Source organism: Arachis stenosperma, chromosome 7 (assembly GCF_014773155.1).
Source record: "Arachis stenosperma cultivar V10309 chromosome 7, arast.V10309.gnm1.PFL2, whole genome shotgun sequence".
NCBI lineage: Eukaryota > Viridiplantae > Streptophyta > Magnoliopsida > Fabales > Fabaceae > Arachis > Arachis stenosperma.
The window spans coordinates 8,420,511-8,437,064 of NC_080383.1; the positions used below are offsets into that span (position 1 = coordinate 8,420,511).

Below are 16,554 nucleotides of genomic sequence, written 5' to 3' on the forward strand. Positions count from 1 at the left end.
GGTGATGAACTCATCATAGAGGACGACATTTTTTGCCAAATATTGCAAATTCTATGGCTTTCGGACTTATGTCATACTTAGTATAGTTCACATCTTATATATATTATTTGCATTCCGATCCTCGAATCTAATGCTTTTAGCTTTATCTAGATCACAAGGGAAGAATAATATATTATTATAACTTTTGAGTCAAGCTCCTTCATGACATCAACACTCTCATAAATACTCAAATGAGAATATCATTATATAAAACATGATAGCTAATAATTATTAACTAATTAACATAATATAAATCAAAATTTTAGGTAACACCTTAATTTCTTTTCTTCTTCTATACTTAATATATAGCCATCACTTTTTAACTCTAAGATATAATAACAAAGTATAAATTATAAAACAAAAACACAAATAGCGTCAATTTTCTGAAACTTCTTTCTCTTATTAAAATTGGACTTACCATACTTAATAATGATATCATCGTGTTTCAGGTGGGAAGAATGAATTAAAGCAACACTCTTCTTTAACGCTCCCCCCCACCCCCTTTTTTTTTTAACCTTTGATTGTTAGAATCAAAAGAAATAAAAAGGAAGGGCAGTGTAGTACGGGCCATAATACTATTGAAGGAAAGAATTATTCACCTGTGTTGTTAACTTGTTATAGCCAAGCTATTGTTAGGGAGCAGAAGCGTATCTTTTAATCCCTCGTTTTTTATTGTAAAATATGTTTCTAATATTAGCTCTTACCCTTTTTTTAATATTTGGTCCATATTGTTGAGAGATATAGGTATTTGTGTGTATCCTTTTATCATTTCAAACTTTTAGGAGTAGTTTTATAATATAATATTAAAAATATTATGATTTAAAAATTTAGAGTTTAATTTTTGTGATTCTCAAAAAATAAAAATAAAAATAAATGGCATCATAAGACCAATAACAAAAAGAAATCCTATAAAAAAAATATAAATTTAAAAAAAAAAGATTTTTGTGTGAAGGGAAGAGTTTTATGGTCATATAAAACTTATTCTATAAAAAAATTTGTTCTAACGGTGTATGTTATAAATAAGGGAAGAGTAGTTTTATAGTCATATTTTTTTCTAACATCGTCATTGTAATTTTATATGATTGTACTTATATTATATTTGTCAAAATTTTCGCATAAAAAGTATTTAAGTAACACATATGAATGAATATATTTTAAAAACACACATAAATTACAAAATTACACACACAAACCACAAAAAACAAATCCATGACACAGAAAAAAACACATTACTTTTGGTTTGATGAAAACATAACTAAATCTATCGGCCGTAGTAAAAAACTCGTACATTAATGAAACATACACCACATGATTTGTGAGACAAATTAAACAATCAACCCACATCCCCAAAAAGAAAAAAAAAATCAGCAAATCAAAATATGATTAAGGATACATATATACAGTGCAATCTCAGGTGCAGTCGACTTTACGTGAAGTTGATAGATGAGAACCGTTAGATGAAAATTTAGTCAAATCATCTAACAACTCTCAACTATCAACTTCACGTCAAGTCGACTGCAGTTGAGTTTCCACCTACATATCACCTACATATCTAATAGAAAGGAGCTAAAAACTTTCAACTTTGTCACTTGCACGTGGCACCTTACTCAAAATAGCAGTTAGAAGATCAAAGTAGAGTGGAAACTGCGCCAAGGCATAGAAAGCCACGGGTATGGAAGTGGCGGCATAGAAAGGAAACAAGAACGTCTTGTACTTGTGATTGATAATGAAGAAATGCCCGCAACAAAAGGAAACAAACATCGCTATGATGGACACAAAGAGAGAACTCAACCCTAGAAGCAGTTTCGTCGGCAATCCTCTGCGAAAATCCCTTGCTTCTTTTCGAGAAGTCAGGATGGCCAGGAACATTATCAGTCCGGTGACGGAGAAACAAAGTCCAATAAGAGAGGAAACTGCGAATGCCTCGAATGCCGGTTGTCTTTCTAACAAAGGCTTACCTTCGTCGTTTGTCCCTCCGGGGACAGCGCTTGCTGTGGCAAAGGAAACACCGGCTACTAGCCCTGCTACAACAGAGCAGGATTCGGATGTTTCCCTTAGCCACTCGCTACCTTCTTTGACGAGATCCTTGTGCTCTGTCTTAAAGATTTCTCCTGCTGTTTTTGAATTCTTGTTGGTTCTGTAATTGAAGTGTTGCGGCACAATGCTCTTGATATACTGCAAAATCCATGCATGCATAGTAGAATATATATAATTGCTTGTGTGAAATTAATTTAAGACAAGGTTGATCCATCTAAGTTTAATTGAGTGAAGACTAAGATCGACATAATTATATCAGTTTGTTAGGCAATTAGTATAGTTAATATATTGGTTAAGTAAATCAGTGATTAGACAGTTAGCATTACAAGTTATTTTTGCAGTTAGTGGCACACTAATTAATTGTATATTAGAAAATCCTCTAAAGTAAAAAAATTAATAAAACGATAAAGTAAAAATAATCATAGAAAATTCAATGGATGATTAGTACTCTTACTTTATTAATTTTTTTATTTAAAAAAATTTAAATTCTTGTATATAATTATATCAATTCACTGAAAACAGAAAACAAATAATTGGAAGGAAAAAAATATGCTTATATTAACTAAGATGTAGTTAACATATGTACTAAGGACAAGAGTTAAAGTTACGAGTAATAAAAAGTTTAAATAGTTTACTTTAATAAATGTACAATAAATATATTAAAAATTTAAATTTTGTATTATTTTTTATAAAAACTTTTTTTAATTAGTAACGTTATTATGTATCCAAAAGACACATATTAATTAAACCCTATTAATTATAATGGCTATGAAATTTTAAAGAAACCTTAAAAAATATTGTTAAAATCAAAATAATTATTTTACTGTTAGACAATATTTTTTAATTTAAAAATAAAAAATTAAAATATAATAAAAATGACACTAATTTTAACAATAATTTTTAAAATTGCTAAAGTTGTATAATCATTGTAACTAACTCCTATAATATCACCATAGATTTTGCTACATATAAATTAAAAATAATTATTTTTTAATTTTTAATAACTAAATTTTAAGTTCATTTGTTACTCATATTAATGGATTTGGATTCTCTAAATTTTGATTTTTTACTTTAGAGGATAAAGTGTAATCTTCTACTCTTGAATAGTTTCTCTCTCATATTTACTCTTGGCCCCATCTATAAAATAAATGGTGAGAGATCACACTTTACTCTCTAAATTAAAATTCAAACTCCAAATCCCATACTAATAATATTATTCTTACACTGATGTATTAATTAAATGACAAATTATTAATAAATGCTTATAACAAAAGCATGGGATATAAATTAATTAGAGAAAATAAATCTTTTTATTTTACTCTGAGACTACTTGATAATTACTCATTCTTTAATCTGCTTAAAATATGTATGCGGACACAGAAATAACAATATATATAACATGCATTAATTATTATAGAAATACCTCAAACCACTTGATATCCCACATCATTTGCAGAGCAGAGCCAGGTATCTGCCATGGCTTCTCATCACCGAGGGCATAAGCTGCCAAATGCAACATGGTGTTCTCATCATCATCTGCAGCCAGAACCAAGTTGTTCCAAACTTCTGGTTTTGATTTCATTCTCAGTGTCTCAACGACAAAGGGTTGCCTGTTCATCACTGCCACCAGCAAAACATTTTCCTTCTTTGTGTTAGTGTTGTGGATTGCACTTGGTATTTTCGATAGAATCTTGATAACCATTTCAACTATGCCGTTTTTCGCCGCCACTAGAAATGCTGTCTCTTTCGGGTCAATGCCATCCTTTGCCTCCTTATTTTGATTAGGAGTTGACTTTCTGCTATCTGTTATCGGCGATGACAACAGCATTGGTGTTTGGATTTTTTCTTCTTTTTCTTTTTCAACATTTTCGAATCTACTGCTGCTTTCACCTGTGGAATGTAATTCATAAATCTGCTTTACATTTTACATACTGTCACATGTTGCAAACCCAAAGTGGCAATATAACTAACTTAACAGATTCTGTTTTAACAGAATAACAGAACCTACAACACTACCCTAACCAACCTCCGATCCTTCCCATTCCTTATATCCTTACCTTTATTAATCCCAAAAGAAAAAAGGAAACTAAAATAGGAAGGATGAGGAAAACAGAACATACATCATTTGGTTTGGCCAATAAAGATATCATAAAGTGCATTTAAAGAATTTATATTCTTATGATGATATAAATACTATTCACATAATATAAATGTAATAATAACCATTTTTTCACATATTGAATATAGATGAAAATATTAGAATAAGTTTGGTTGGTTTTTTATTTTTTATTTTTATTATTTTTTATTTTTAAAATTTTGTATGGAAAAAATTATAATAAAATTTTACTTTTTATTTGACTTTATGTTTTTATTTTTTACTTCACACAATTTTGAAAAAATAAATAGAAAATTTTGAAAGCCAATATAGTTTTTAGCAATTTTGGCTGGTATTTGACTAACACAAATATTAAATTTTGTTAACAAATAAATTTTATAATTTATGTGTATAAATTTTAATAAATGTATGTAAGTACAAGTTATGCTAATTTATATGTGTAAACTCTAATAAATATAAATTTAAAACTATGTATAAATCTTTATATTATAAAAGTGAATACAAATTATTACCAGCTATAATAATAATAATAATAATAATATTTATTAGTCATATAGTGTTATTGTATTTAAAAATAAAAATGCAACTCAAATGCATTCTATCCTTGTTCAAAATCACATTATTCTCTCAAAACCTTGATCATAAAAAAATATATAAATTGAAAAGAAGGTACAAATTTATATACAATTATTTTTATGTAATTAATAATTAAATAATAATTTAATCCAATATATTAAATTATATAATAATTTTCAACCATAATTATCTAATAATTATCTTAAAACGACATATATGATATGAGTGTGTATCTAATAGTACTACCTTGATTAAATTGATGAAAAGCTTCAAAGACGCCAGTGTCAAACTCCCAACCACTAATAAGATCAGGTTGACCACCCCTTCCGGTGAATGCTTCATATGGCTTTTCCATCAGTTTGTCCAGCAGTTGACGACTCCACTGGTGCTTCTTCTTTATCTTTTTTACATCCTTCAACGCTTTTCAAAATTAATATACCATCCAAAAAATATATAAATCAGTAATGTTAATTAATCATAGTAATAGAATAATTTAAATAATTAAGAATGGAAAGGCGTACATACCCACTCCCGAGAGGCCAAGAGTGTGCACATACATTGACCTGATGAATTGTTGAAGGGTAGAATAATTTGGTGGCAGAAATCCAACCTCATGTTTTTCTGAATTTTTCTTTTGTGGATTTTCTGCGTCATGCTTTTCTTTTTCCTGTTCTTCTTTCCAGCTTCCTGTCCAACCAGAAACACGTTTTGCAATAATTTACTATTGCAAATTAAAATAAACATTTTTTTATTTTTTTAAAGTCCCTCTAATTTCCTTTTTTCTTAGAAAACTTTAAATTTTTTCAAAAATACTATTCATATACCAAAATCAGCTACCAACATATTTGCGTATAAATATATATATAATTTAATTTATTTTCAACGTGTATTTATATTTCAGCATGTATTTTATATTAATGATAGATTTTGGTAACTAATTTTAATGTACACGTAGCATAGTCCAAATTTTTTATTGTTGTTCATGCCATTAATAATTTAACTGATTCTATATTAAATATTTGCATGTCAAGCTTAATTACTAATATGATATATATCACATGCTGAAATGCATGGTAAACTCAACCGATTTTTTTTTTGTTTAAAATTAAAGACGGTAATAGAAAAAAAATAGAGGAACCAAAATCTATCATAGATAAAGACTAAGAAACTGAGTAAATTATAAACATTGTACCAAAGCATTATTAAAATGTTTGAAAAATAGTTATGAAAGATGAAAATGACAAAACAAAAATCTAAAAAATAACATTATTTTTGACAAAATAAAAAAAATATTTTTTTATAAGTAGAAAATGATTTATATATTTGATTAAATTTTAGAAATATTTAGATAATTATTTAAAAATACATAAAAAAATGATGAGACAAAATTCGCTTTTTTTTCAATTTTTGTTTTTAAAATTTTCAGCTATTCATTTAGAAATAAAATAACCAAATAAAAAATCAATGGAGATAAAATTATCACATCTTAAGAGCGAGTGAAAAATATCATATTTATATGCATGCAAAAGACTGTTTAAAAATCCAATTTCTAGAGCCGTATTTTGAGAATATATATCTCATATTTGATTAATTTGTTAAATTAATATTTTTTTTGTCATTTTTTATCTTTTAAAATTATTTTTATCAGTATTAATATTTGAACTTTTAGAGAAATTTTTGGTAGTTTATCCAAAAACTTTTAAAAGTTGAACAATTTTGTTTAAAAAATTAAGTTTAGTAACAAATTAAGAAAGAGAAGAAAATTAAGCCGGATAATATGAGAATCCATACCCACAAGTAGAGATTTTAAGTTCAACAATGCTTGACATAGTGTTGCATAATTCTCAGGGAACTCCAACTTTTCAGATGGAGGCTTCTTCATCTTTCTCAAAATCTTATCCATTGTAGTTTCAACATCTAGTGGTTCGACAAGTATACCTTTGGAAGGAGAGGAAATTAAATTAAAGAATAATAAGTTGAATTCAATTTTTAGATTTTATTTTAAATTAGATATGGGGGAACTTGTTTCTTGGATAATTTAGTTACGATGTTTCTAAAAAAAACTTACACAAAGAATTAAATCACAATAATGCAGCTAAACATAGATGTACTATATTCGAACTAGAGTAAAGTTTAATTCTCTTTATAGATTAAATTTTTTCAGTGGTCTCAGATTTATTATTTTTAGAGTAAAGTATCGTTTTTGTCCCTAATGTTTGAAGTAAGTCCCAAAGTTGTTCCTAACGTTTCAATCGTCCTATTTAAGTCCCTAGCTTTTCAAAATTGACCCAATGTTGTCCTACTGTTAGAGATCCGTTAACAAAATTGATGGCGGGACAAAGTTGAGACGATTTTGAAACGTTAGGGACTTAAATAGGACGAAAACGTTAGCGATAAAAATACTACATAAAAATAAATTTTAATTTAATTTTATCTTTTAATAATATTAATTTTTTACTGTACATAGTATTCAATTATTTTTAATTACATCTAAATAAATTACACTTAATCACATTACTTTCATTTTAAATAAATTTATTTTTTTATAATTTTAAAGAATTTTAATACATTAAAGACAAAAGATATAATTTATATTTTATTATATATATATATATATATATATATATATATATATATATATATATATTTTTTTCTGCAAGTTCATATATTAGTCGTTCTATAAACATTTCATGATAACTAAAAATTTTTAAGAGTAAAATTATAAAAAAAATAATTTATTTAAAATAAAAATAATATGATTAAGTGTAATTTACTTAGATGTGATTAAAAAATAATTGAATATTATATATAGTAAAAAATTGATATTATTGAAAGATAAAATTAAAATTTATTTCTATGTATCATTTTTGTCCCCAACGTTTTCGTCCTATTTAAGTCCCTAACGTTTTAAAATTGTCTCAATTTCGTCTCGTCGTCAGTTCTGTTAACGGATCCCTAACGGCAGGACAACATTGAGTCATTTTTGAAACGTTAGGGACTTAAATAGGACGATTGAAACGTTAGGGACAACTTTGAGACTTACCCTAAACGTTAGGGACAAAAACAATACTTTACTCTTATTTTTATTAATTTAATCTCTCTCATATTTTAATTGTACTATATTAGTTTCTAAAATTAAATTTCGGATACCATATTAGTCTCTAAACTATTTTCTAACGTTGACTCAACAAAAAAATACTAAATTATTACTGTATTTTCAGAGTCTACGTAAAAAAAATCTAAAATTATTATAGTATTCAAAATTCAATCTCAAAAATTTTTATAATGGTAATTAAAATTTAAGAAACAATTAATAAAAATTGTGAATTCGAGAGACTATTATAAAAATTATAGTGATATATACATTTTAATTCGATAGTATAACTTACAGTGATAAAGAGTTAGCTTCCACAATGAAAGTTTGCTTGCGCTTCTGAATGCAGAGGGCCTGGTGGCAAGGGCTTCGAGAGGAGTGATTCCATTTTTGTTGGTGTGTGTGATGAGGAAATCATAACAATGCACTATTATCACTGCCAAATCTAGATTTACACATGAATCATTGGGCATATTTATTTCAAAGGTTAGGAAGTAGTCTTATTGATCGCTAAGTAACTGAGGCAAAAATAGCATTACTATGTTTTATAAATATATAAAAATAAATTGAAATTAAAGAGTGCCCTATCATTCACACAGGTAATACTTTTCAGAATAATAATAAATATACTCGTATTATATTACCATATCTAATTTGAACTCAATTCGCACTTAATAAGGTGTTACACTATTATTAGATCAGTTCTGATTTATCTCACTTTTCATGAGAATCATCACACTACATACAACTAATGATATAATAGAATTGTATGTTATTAACTTGATGAATGATGTAAAAATAAATTCCTCTAATATTTTCAAATGTTCTCATTGAGTGACTTGATGAATAATTAATGCATCTATAAATAATGCATAATATAAATACATTAATTTTTAAATAATCTAATTTTATCGATAAAAACTCATGTACAGTCAACTTTACATAAAATTGATAACTGAGAGTCGTTAAATGAAAATTTAGTTAAATCATTCAAATCATTTAATGGCTCTATCTCAACTATCAATTTCACGTGAAGTTAACTGCACCTGAATTTTCATATTAATACAAAAAAAATGTTAAAGCGTGTTTAACATTTTTGTTACTAGATATGGAGAGAACAAATGAAATAAAAGGAAATAAGAATGAATATGTGGCTTACCAAAATATTCCCTACGAATAGCACAATGAAGAATACTATCACCATCTTGGCGTATAAGATCATTCAAAATAACAGAATGTTTTGTGGCATCATAAAGGTACGCAAAAGCATGTTTGTTCCAATTGAGAGCAGCAAGAAACAAAGGTGTCTCCCCTTTCTTGTTCTTCAAACTTATCAAATACAGCCTATTCTCCTCCCCTACGATGCACATGCACAGTTTCACGAACCCTCTAGAAGCCGCCACGTGTAACGGCGTGTCCCCATGCTGGTTCCTCACCTCAAGAGCCTTCTTCCTTCCTCCTTCATGCTTGGTGATTGCTTCCATCAGCTTCTTAACCACTTTCTCTTCGTTGAGTTCGATGGCCACGTGCAGCGCCGTCTCCCCGGAGTCGCTTATCGCCACGGTATGCGACTCCGGGTATGAGTTGTAGATCTCTTCGACGGTTTGCCATTTGCCTTCTAGTGTGCTCTCGGCTAGCTTCTCATTCGCTTCTTGTGGCGAAATCTTGTTGGATGATGACATGTTTCTCTCAAAGCTCGATCAAGACTTCGGAATGTGTGATGGGGATATATGTTGTCTTAATCATCAGTTGCATGTATTTTTATACCCAGAGATCCAACATTTGATATCTACTAACTCTAAAAATGAGTTTAATAAAGATAGTACCCAATACCCATTTTAAAATAATTAAGGGTTATTTAAAGACTTTACATATTAATTATCCACACCTTTAATTTTTACTGGTTAATAGCTTAGCTTCATCATGAAGTTCCATTGTGAATATCACTTTATCCGAATGACAAGGAAGAATAAAAAGGGATGTGAAAAAGAAAAATGATATACGTTGAAGGCTGTTCTTTGGGTTGGATTAATTTGAAATTGAAGTGAATAATAAAACGCTACTTTGCTTGTTTCAATTCACTGCCATATATTCCCGCTATAATGTATATATCCTTCGTTATCTTCTTGCTTTTCTGGAACTCTTAATCACTTAATTGAAGCTATCATTAGCTTTTTCTTCCTTTTTTTTTTTTTTCACTGAATGTAAGTGTACTACACACCAAAAGAACAAAAATATCTTTTTTATTTTAAAATATTAAAAATCTGTATAAAATTTTTAAATATCAACAACGACTTAATGCATTATTTGAATACGAAAAATGTTAGAGAGTCATTAAAATTTATTATTTTTAGTTATTAATTAATTATCAATAATAAAAAATAATAAATTCTGATTGCTCCTAATATTTTTTATTTCCTAATTAACAACAACACATCATTGATAAAAAAAAAATTTAAATGCACATATTTTTATTCGTATAGCCAAGCTAATTGTATATCATCGTGTTTCAGGTGGGTTTGCTAGATGTAATTAAAGTGCTTTTAAGAAGGCGAGCAACAGAGAATTAAAGAAATACTCTTGGTTCTTTACAAAGAAGTTATTAGGTGACCAAGTATAATTTTTGGAAAAGTAAACGAGAATAATGTATATAGTGAACAACGTTAACGATTTAAAAAAAAAAGATAAAATTAAAATTAAAAGTTAAATTCTTAATTAATTAAATAATTATTATCAGATTTAAAATTTAAAAACATTAAGATTAACACATAAATCACTACGTACGGTTACATATTCACATATTATACGTTTTGTATTTTACCTCCTTAACAGCGTCGGTCTTTCTTATAACCGTTATCGTCGTCGCCGCAAAGATTTTGACACCGCCGCCTTCCTCATCGCCACAGCAGGTTCTCTTCCAATCTGGATAGTGACACCGTTTTGCTCTCTCACAGGCATCGATCTCTTTCACCTGCGATCCGCCGACTATTTCTCATTGGATGGCGCTATATCGCGATGGAAATTCATGGTATTGCGGCAGTACTAATATTTTCTCGACAAGACCACGCCGCACGTGCTTCGCCGCTGGATTGGTTCGTTGATCATCGCTTGTATCTATGTTCTACGTGTATATTTGATCCAAAATTACTACATCGTCTCCTACGGTCTCGGAATCTACATGCTCAACCTCCTCATCGGCTTCCTTTCCGCTCAGGTTGATCGGAAGATTCAGGAACACTACGACGATGCTACTCTCCCCACCAGGGCTCCGATGAGTTCCGTCCCTTCGTTCGCCGTCCCTCTTAGTTCAAGTTCTGGTATTTAATCATGGTTAGTTTAAGATGGTCATTTTAGTAGGTATATATGCGGATGGTTATTTTAATTCTGATGTAGATGGCAATTTGATTGGATTGGGTTTAGTTATATACAATTAAAATATGCTAGATGTTCAATTCACTAGATATACAGATGATTATTTTTATTCTTAAGTGAATGGTTATTTTCACGAGGAGTGAGCGACGCCGGTGACGGTGCGTAGCAAGCCAAGCAGCGACGGCGAGGAGGAGCCCGACGGCGCTAATCGTTTCTGGTCTGGAGGAGAGCAACGCTGATGAGGGTCATTGTTGACGAACCAGCGACGGTGAGGAGGATCTCAGCGGCGACGATGGAGGCTGGTTGGAGACCAAGCGATGGCAGAGAATTTGCGAAAAAAATTTGGTGCTTTGATAAATTATGATATAATAAATGGTTAAAATTTTTAAATTATTGAATGAGATTTTTTGGTTGGGTAATTTGGGTAGAGTGTTTTTCTTTTTAACTTTATTGGGCCAAATTTTTAACCCATTATTCATGTTGTTCAGATTTTCTATTGTCTACCTAGTAGAGCCGATTATTTTTTTTTTTTTACCAAATCTAACTAAATTACATACACATATTTCTTTTTTGTTTTCTTCTTTCTTCTTCTTCCTCTTTTATTATTGCTGCCGTCGTTATCATTGTTTTTTTTCTTTTTCTCCTGTATATAAAATTATGGAGCTTAAAAATTTTGATGTACAACACAAAAATAATCGTGCACAATACAATATTTTAAAAGAAGGCTCACCTAACCAACAAAATATAGTAAAAGAGAGTAATAGAAAAATGATTTATGTCTATTCACGTTTTATAGAATGATACAATATAAAAAAGTATTTATAAAAAGATAGTTATAAGTACTGAAAAAATTTAAATAATAAAGATGTTATATCCTATAATAAATATTTAAATATGCTAAATAATTCTAATATATTCTAACATTCAGAAAAACAAAATATATATGTTATTACTTGTTCGATTCAATCGGTAATGAGTTTTGTATATTTGAAAATAATATTTTTCTTTTAAATAAAATCTTATTAAAACTGTCTAATTCATCCTTTAAAATTATGTTTTCATCCCATAACTTATGAACTAATAAGATGAATTGTGAGGGAATTAGTATACAAAATTAGCGTTTTTATCCGTAATAACATTACAAAAGCATAAATTTTTTAAAATTATGTCGATTTTGTTCTGATATTATAAATTATGACACAAAAAATTTATAAAAATCAAATAACTTTTATTAAAAGGTCGTAAAGAACAAAAGTTCCAATCGGCTAAGATAAAAAATTTTATAAATAAAAAAAATTAAATAATAAATTTTTAGTTATTATTTTTATGTGAAAGAGTATAATTTTTTACTAATAATTAATTTTAATCTTCATTATCTAAAATTTAAAAGAATTTAATGTATATACTTTTACATTTGATTAGGTGTTAAGTCTATTGCACAAATAAAAATAATTAATTTTCATGTTTATTATTTAAAAATAATATTTTTTATCTTTATCTATATAAAAATATAATTAGATATTAATATAAAAAATTATATTAATAATTACAAAATTATGCAAAATTACGTTTTTAAAATAATTGAATCTTGACTTTATTAATTGTTGATCACAACATTAGTATTCTCTCTAAATGATATGAAATAAATATTTGAATGAAGTGAAAGAAAAATATAAATTAAAAAGATAAGCGATGAAAATTTTAAAATTAATAAAAAAAATATGTATATAATAATAATATTTTTATGTGAATAATATTGCAGAAATATTTTTTAATAATATTTAATTATAAATTTAATGTATAAATTCTTTAATTTTATACAAATAAATATTTATAATACTAATTTACATCAATATAAATAATGTTATTTCTAATCATAAATAAAAAATATTTATTTATTTAAATATTATAAATAAATTTATAATTATTTTCAAAAATAAATAAATATAGATAATTTTTTTTTGAAAATAAATAAAATATTTAATAAATATTCACATAATTTCTTTTAAAAAATAAAAAAGTTCATTTATTTATTAATATTTAAATTATTTATTAAATGTACAGAAAAATAATCCTATTACAAAAAAATTCAAAAAAAATATATTTTTATTTATATAAAATAAAATATAATTATATTAGACAAATAAAAATATTATTGAAAAATATTAATAAAATACAAAAAAATAATACTAAGATAACAATACTATATTTTCATATGATACTAACAATAACAAAAATTATAAAAATTTAAATACATAAAAAATAAAATTTATCATTTACATAAATTGAGTTATCCAAATAATTGATAATATATTTTTCAAATGCTGTATAATTACGTACTATTTCTAATCACTACAAACTAATAATTTTTTTATATAATTTTTTTTAACTCATACTACTACTACTAACAGACTGTTAACCTTCTCTTTTTTTTTTTATCGGTAAATATATCCTATCACACTACTAACATACACAATAGAGCATACAAATGCATGAATGGGTCACGAATAAGTTGAATTTATAGAGCTTCATTAGGTCGCTAGTTAATGGGGTGGAAGGACTATCCATACAGACCGCTTACATCACGTTCCCTGTGTTGCTGTAGACTCTTTGGAAACTCACGAAAATCCTACAATGCTTCAAGGATTTCACAACATTGCCACCCGTCTCAACCCGCCACATCACCATACCTCCCGCGTGTTGCTGGAGAACTATCACGCTGCTGATGTATTTGGTCACCACGCTCCTTGCGTGTTGATCTTGCACTCATATATAGGCAGGGGATTTTTGTCTAGCTGCTAGGATGATGATTTTTTAAATTCTAACTCTTTATCTTATGGTTTATAGCTTATACTTTTTGATCTTTGAATTCTAATTTTGGATTTGTGAAACACTACTATGCATTGGTGAAACTTGTACACGGTACAAAAAGGATTAATGATATCAGTCATTGATAGTTTTCAGTCTGGTTTTTTAATTTTTATAATCGCGAATGTCATTATAAATATTTTTCTAATTACTTTTCAATATAATTATGCAGGATAATATTGAGGATGATGATAATGAAGATTAAGTTGATTATTATTGTAGTTTATTGGCTAAGATAGAGTAGTGTTGGAAATGGATACATGTATAGTTGACTAATGACTTTTATTAGAAGATACTTATGTAGGATATAATATTTTAGATTTTTATAGAGTATTAGTAGTAAATTCTAAGTGATATCATAGTTATTTTGATATGGCTATGTTTATTTTAATGAGATGTATGAATATTTAAAATTAATATTATTCTAGTACTTTTGGATCATTCTTATAAATTTATTTTGGTTATAGATAATTTTTATTATTTAAAAAAATTATTTAGTATAATTATGTATTTATTTTTATTTTATAATATTTAACTTATTTAATTAAAAATACAGAATTATTATTATTATATATATATATATATAATAAAAAAAATAATAACGGATCTAAGACTACACTTATATACAGTAGCTATAGTATGAAAAAAAAAACGAGGGACTTAAGGCTACACTTATAAAAAGTAGCCATGGAATATAATGTGGTTACGCTTGACAGGCGATGCAATAGTGTTGAAAAGTGTAGCCTATTCTAGTAAGAATGGAAGCTGAAAAGGGTAGCCTTTGATCCTGCACAGCATCACTTGAAAAGCGTAGCCTATTCTCAAATGTCAAAAGCGTAGCCCTTGGTGCAGAAAAGCGTAGCCTTTGAGAATAGGCAACGGCCGAATAGGAATCACCCCAAAAAGCGTAACTGTAGCCCAAAAAGCATAGCTGTAGCCTAAGGCATCATTTTTTTCACTTTTGGCTACACTTTTCAAGTGTACCTGAATGGGAATCACCCCAAAAAGCGTAGCTGTAGCCCAAAAAGCGTAGCTGTAGCCTAAGGCATCATTTTTTCTCTAAATTATAGGTCGAAATTTTTTTTCATCCCCAATTTTTTTGCATACAAAATCATCCCTAAGATTTAACTTGGTTTTAAATTTTTGGCCGTGAAAGCAGAGACAAAAGTTGATCGTTGACAGCTTCTTTTTCTTCTTTCCTTCCTCTTCTTCTTCCCTTCTTCCTTCGCAGGAGAAGAAATACTCTCTTTCTCTTATTTTTTCTTTTTTTTGTATTTTATAATTTTTTATGGGTAATTTGGTCTAAAAGTTTAAAATTTAAGTAAAAATGATGATTTTAAAACTTGATTTTAAACCTTAGGAACGATTTTGTATGCAAAAAAAGGTTGGAGACGAAAAAAATTTTTAGTCTATACTTTAAAGACCAAAATCGTATTTAACCCTAAAAATTATATTGGTTAGACAAATACACAACTACTCCATCATTCGTAGTAGCACTTAGGCAATTGAACAATGAACTTTGGGGTTCGACTCCCAGATGCAGTATTATAATAATAAGAGTTTAATTTTGATATACTGACATATAGTATAAAACGTTCTTTTGGATTACTATACACCCGGTGATCCAATATTAAATTTTTATAATAAGAGTGCATCAATATTAATTTTTTATAACGATAAAAAAATTGGAAATATAAAAACAGGTTCAATTTTAGATGTACATAGTTCGCATTCCGGTGTACTATTCTCTCTGCTCCCCACTCTTTTTTTGTGATATATGGGGATGTTCTCCCTATTACTGACTCATTTGAACAATCACTTGTATACATTTATTCTCTTAGTTTTGCATAATTTCTGGCCTGTTATATTTTCTATACTCGTTTGTATGAAGTGTATAACTTGCTTTGATTGTGCCCATGACGGTGGCTAGTGTCTTTTATGTGTTTGACAAAGCACCTGACATCTTTTTTTGCGGGAATTATTTGTATGTTAGCTAGTTCTGTGTTTTAGGGTTCTTGATTATGAGTTAGTTTGGTTATTCCTTAAAAAATTGGGTGGCGTTTCATATAATTATATAAATGTTGGATCTAAGTTTGATGCATTGGTATCGTACCACATATTTTCATTTGTAAATCTTTTAGACAGTGAGTTGCGTAAAAATATTCTAATGTTATAGCAATACTTGCTTGAATAACTTTCTTAATAAAGTTTTCGTCCTCAGTTTGGAAATTGAGATTATTTTTGCATTCTTTTTTGTTTCGGACGATGAAATTGTGTTTGCAGAATAACAAGAACAAGAGAAGAAAATGAATAAAGATAAGATATTCAAGATTGCAATATTTGTATAGAGATCGCCGCAAAAAAAAGCCTGACATGAGATCCCTTTGGATACAAAGGATTAATGCTGGCACCCACCAACATGGTGTATGTTTTCCATTCCTTTTGTTCTCTT

General features: G+C 28.0%; 1 protein-coding gene across 1 annotated transcript; it reads right to left on the reverse strand.

Moving 5' to 3' along the window:
- Window positions 1-1,389: 1,389 nt before the first annotated feature.
- LOC130939348 (uncharacterized) lies at window positions 1,390-9,544 on the reverse strand. The gene is made up of 7 exons (XM_057867458.1): window positions 9,022-9,544; window positions 8,158-8,307; window positions 6,560-6,706; window positions 5,294-5,455; window positions 5,015-5,188; window positions 3,500-3,966; window positions 1,390-2,214 (listed from the first exon to the last, which is right to left on the reverse strand). Exons 1-7 carry the CDS (start codon window positions 9,542-9,544, stop codon window positions 1,606-1,608), a joined length of 2,232 nt encoding a protein of 743 aa, XP_057723441.1. The 3' UTR covers window positions 1,390-1,605.
- Between the last annotated feature and the right edge of the window lie 7,010 nt (window positions 9,545-16,554).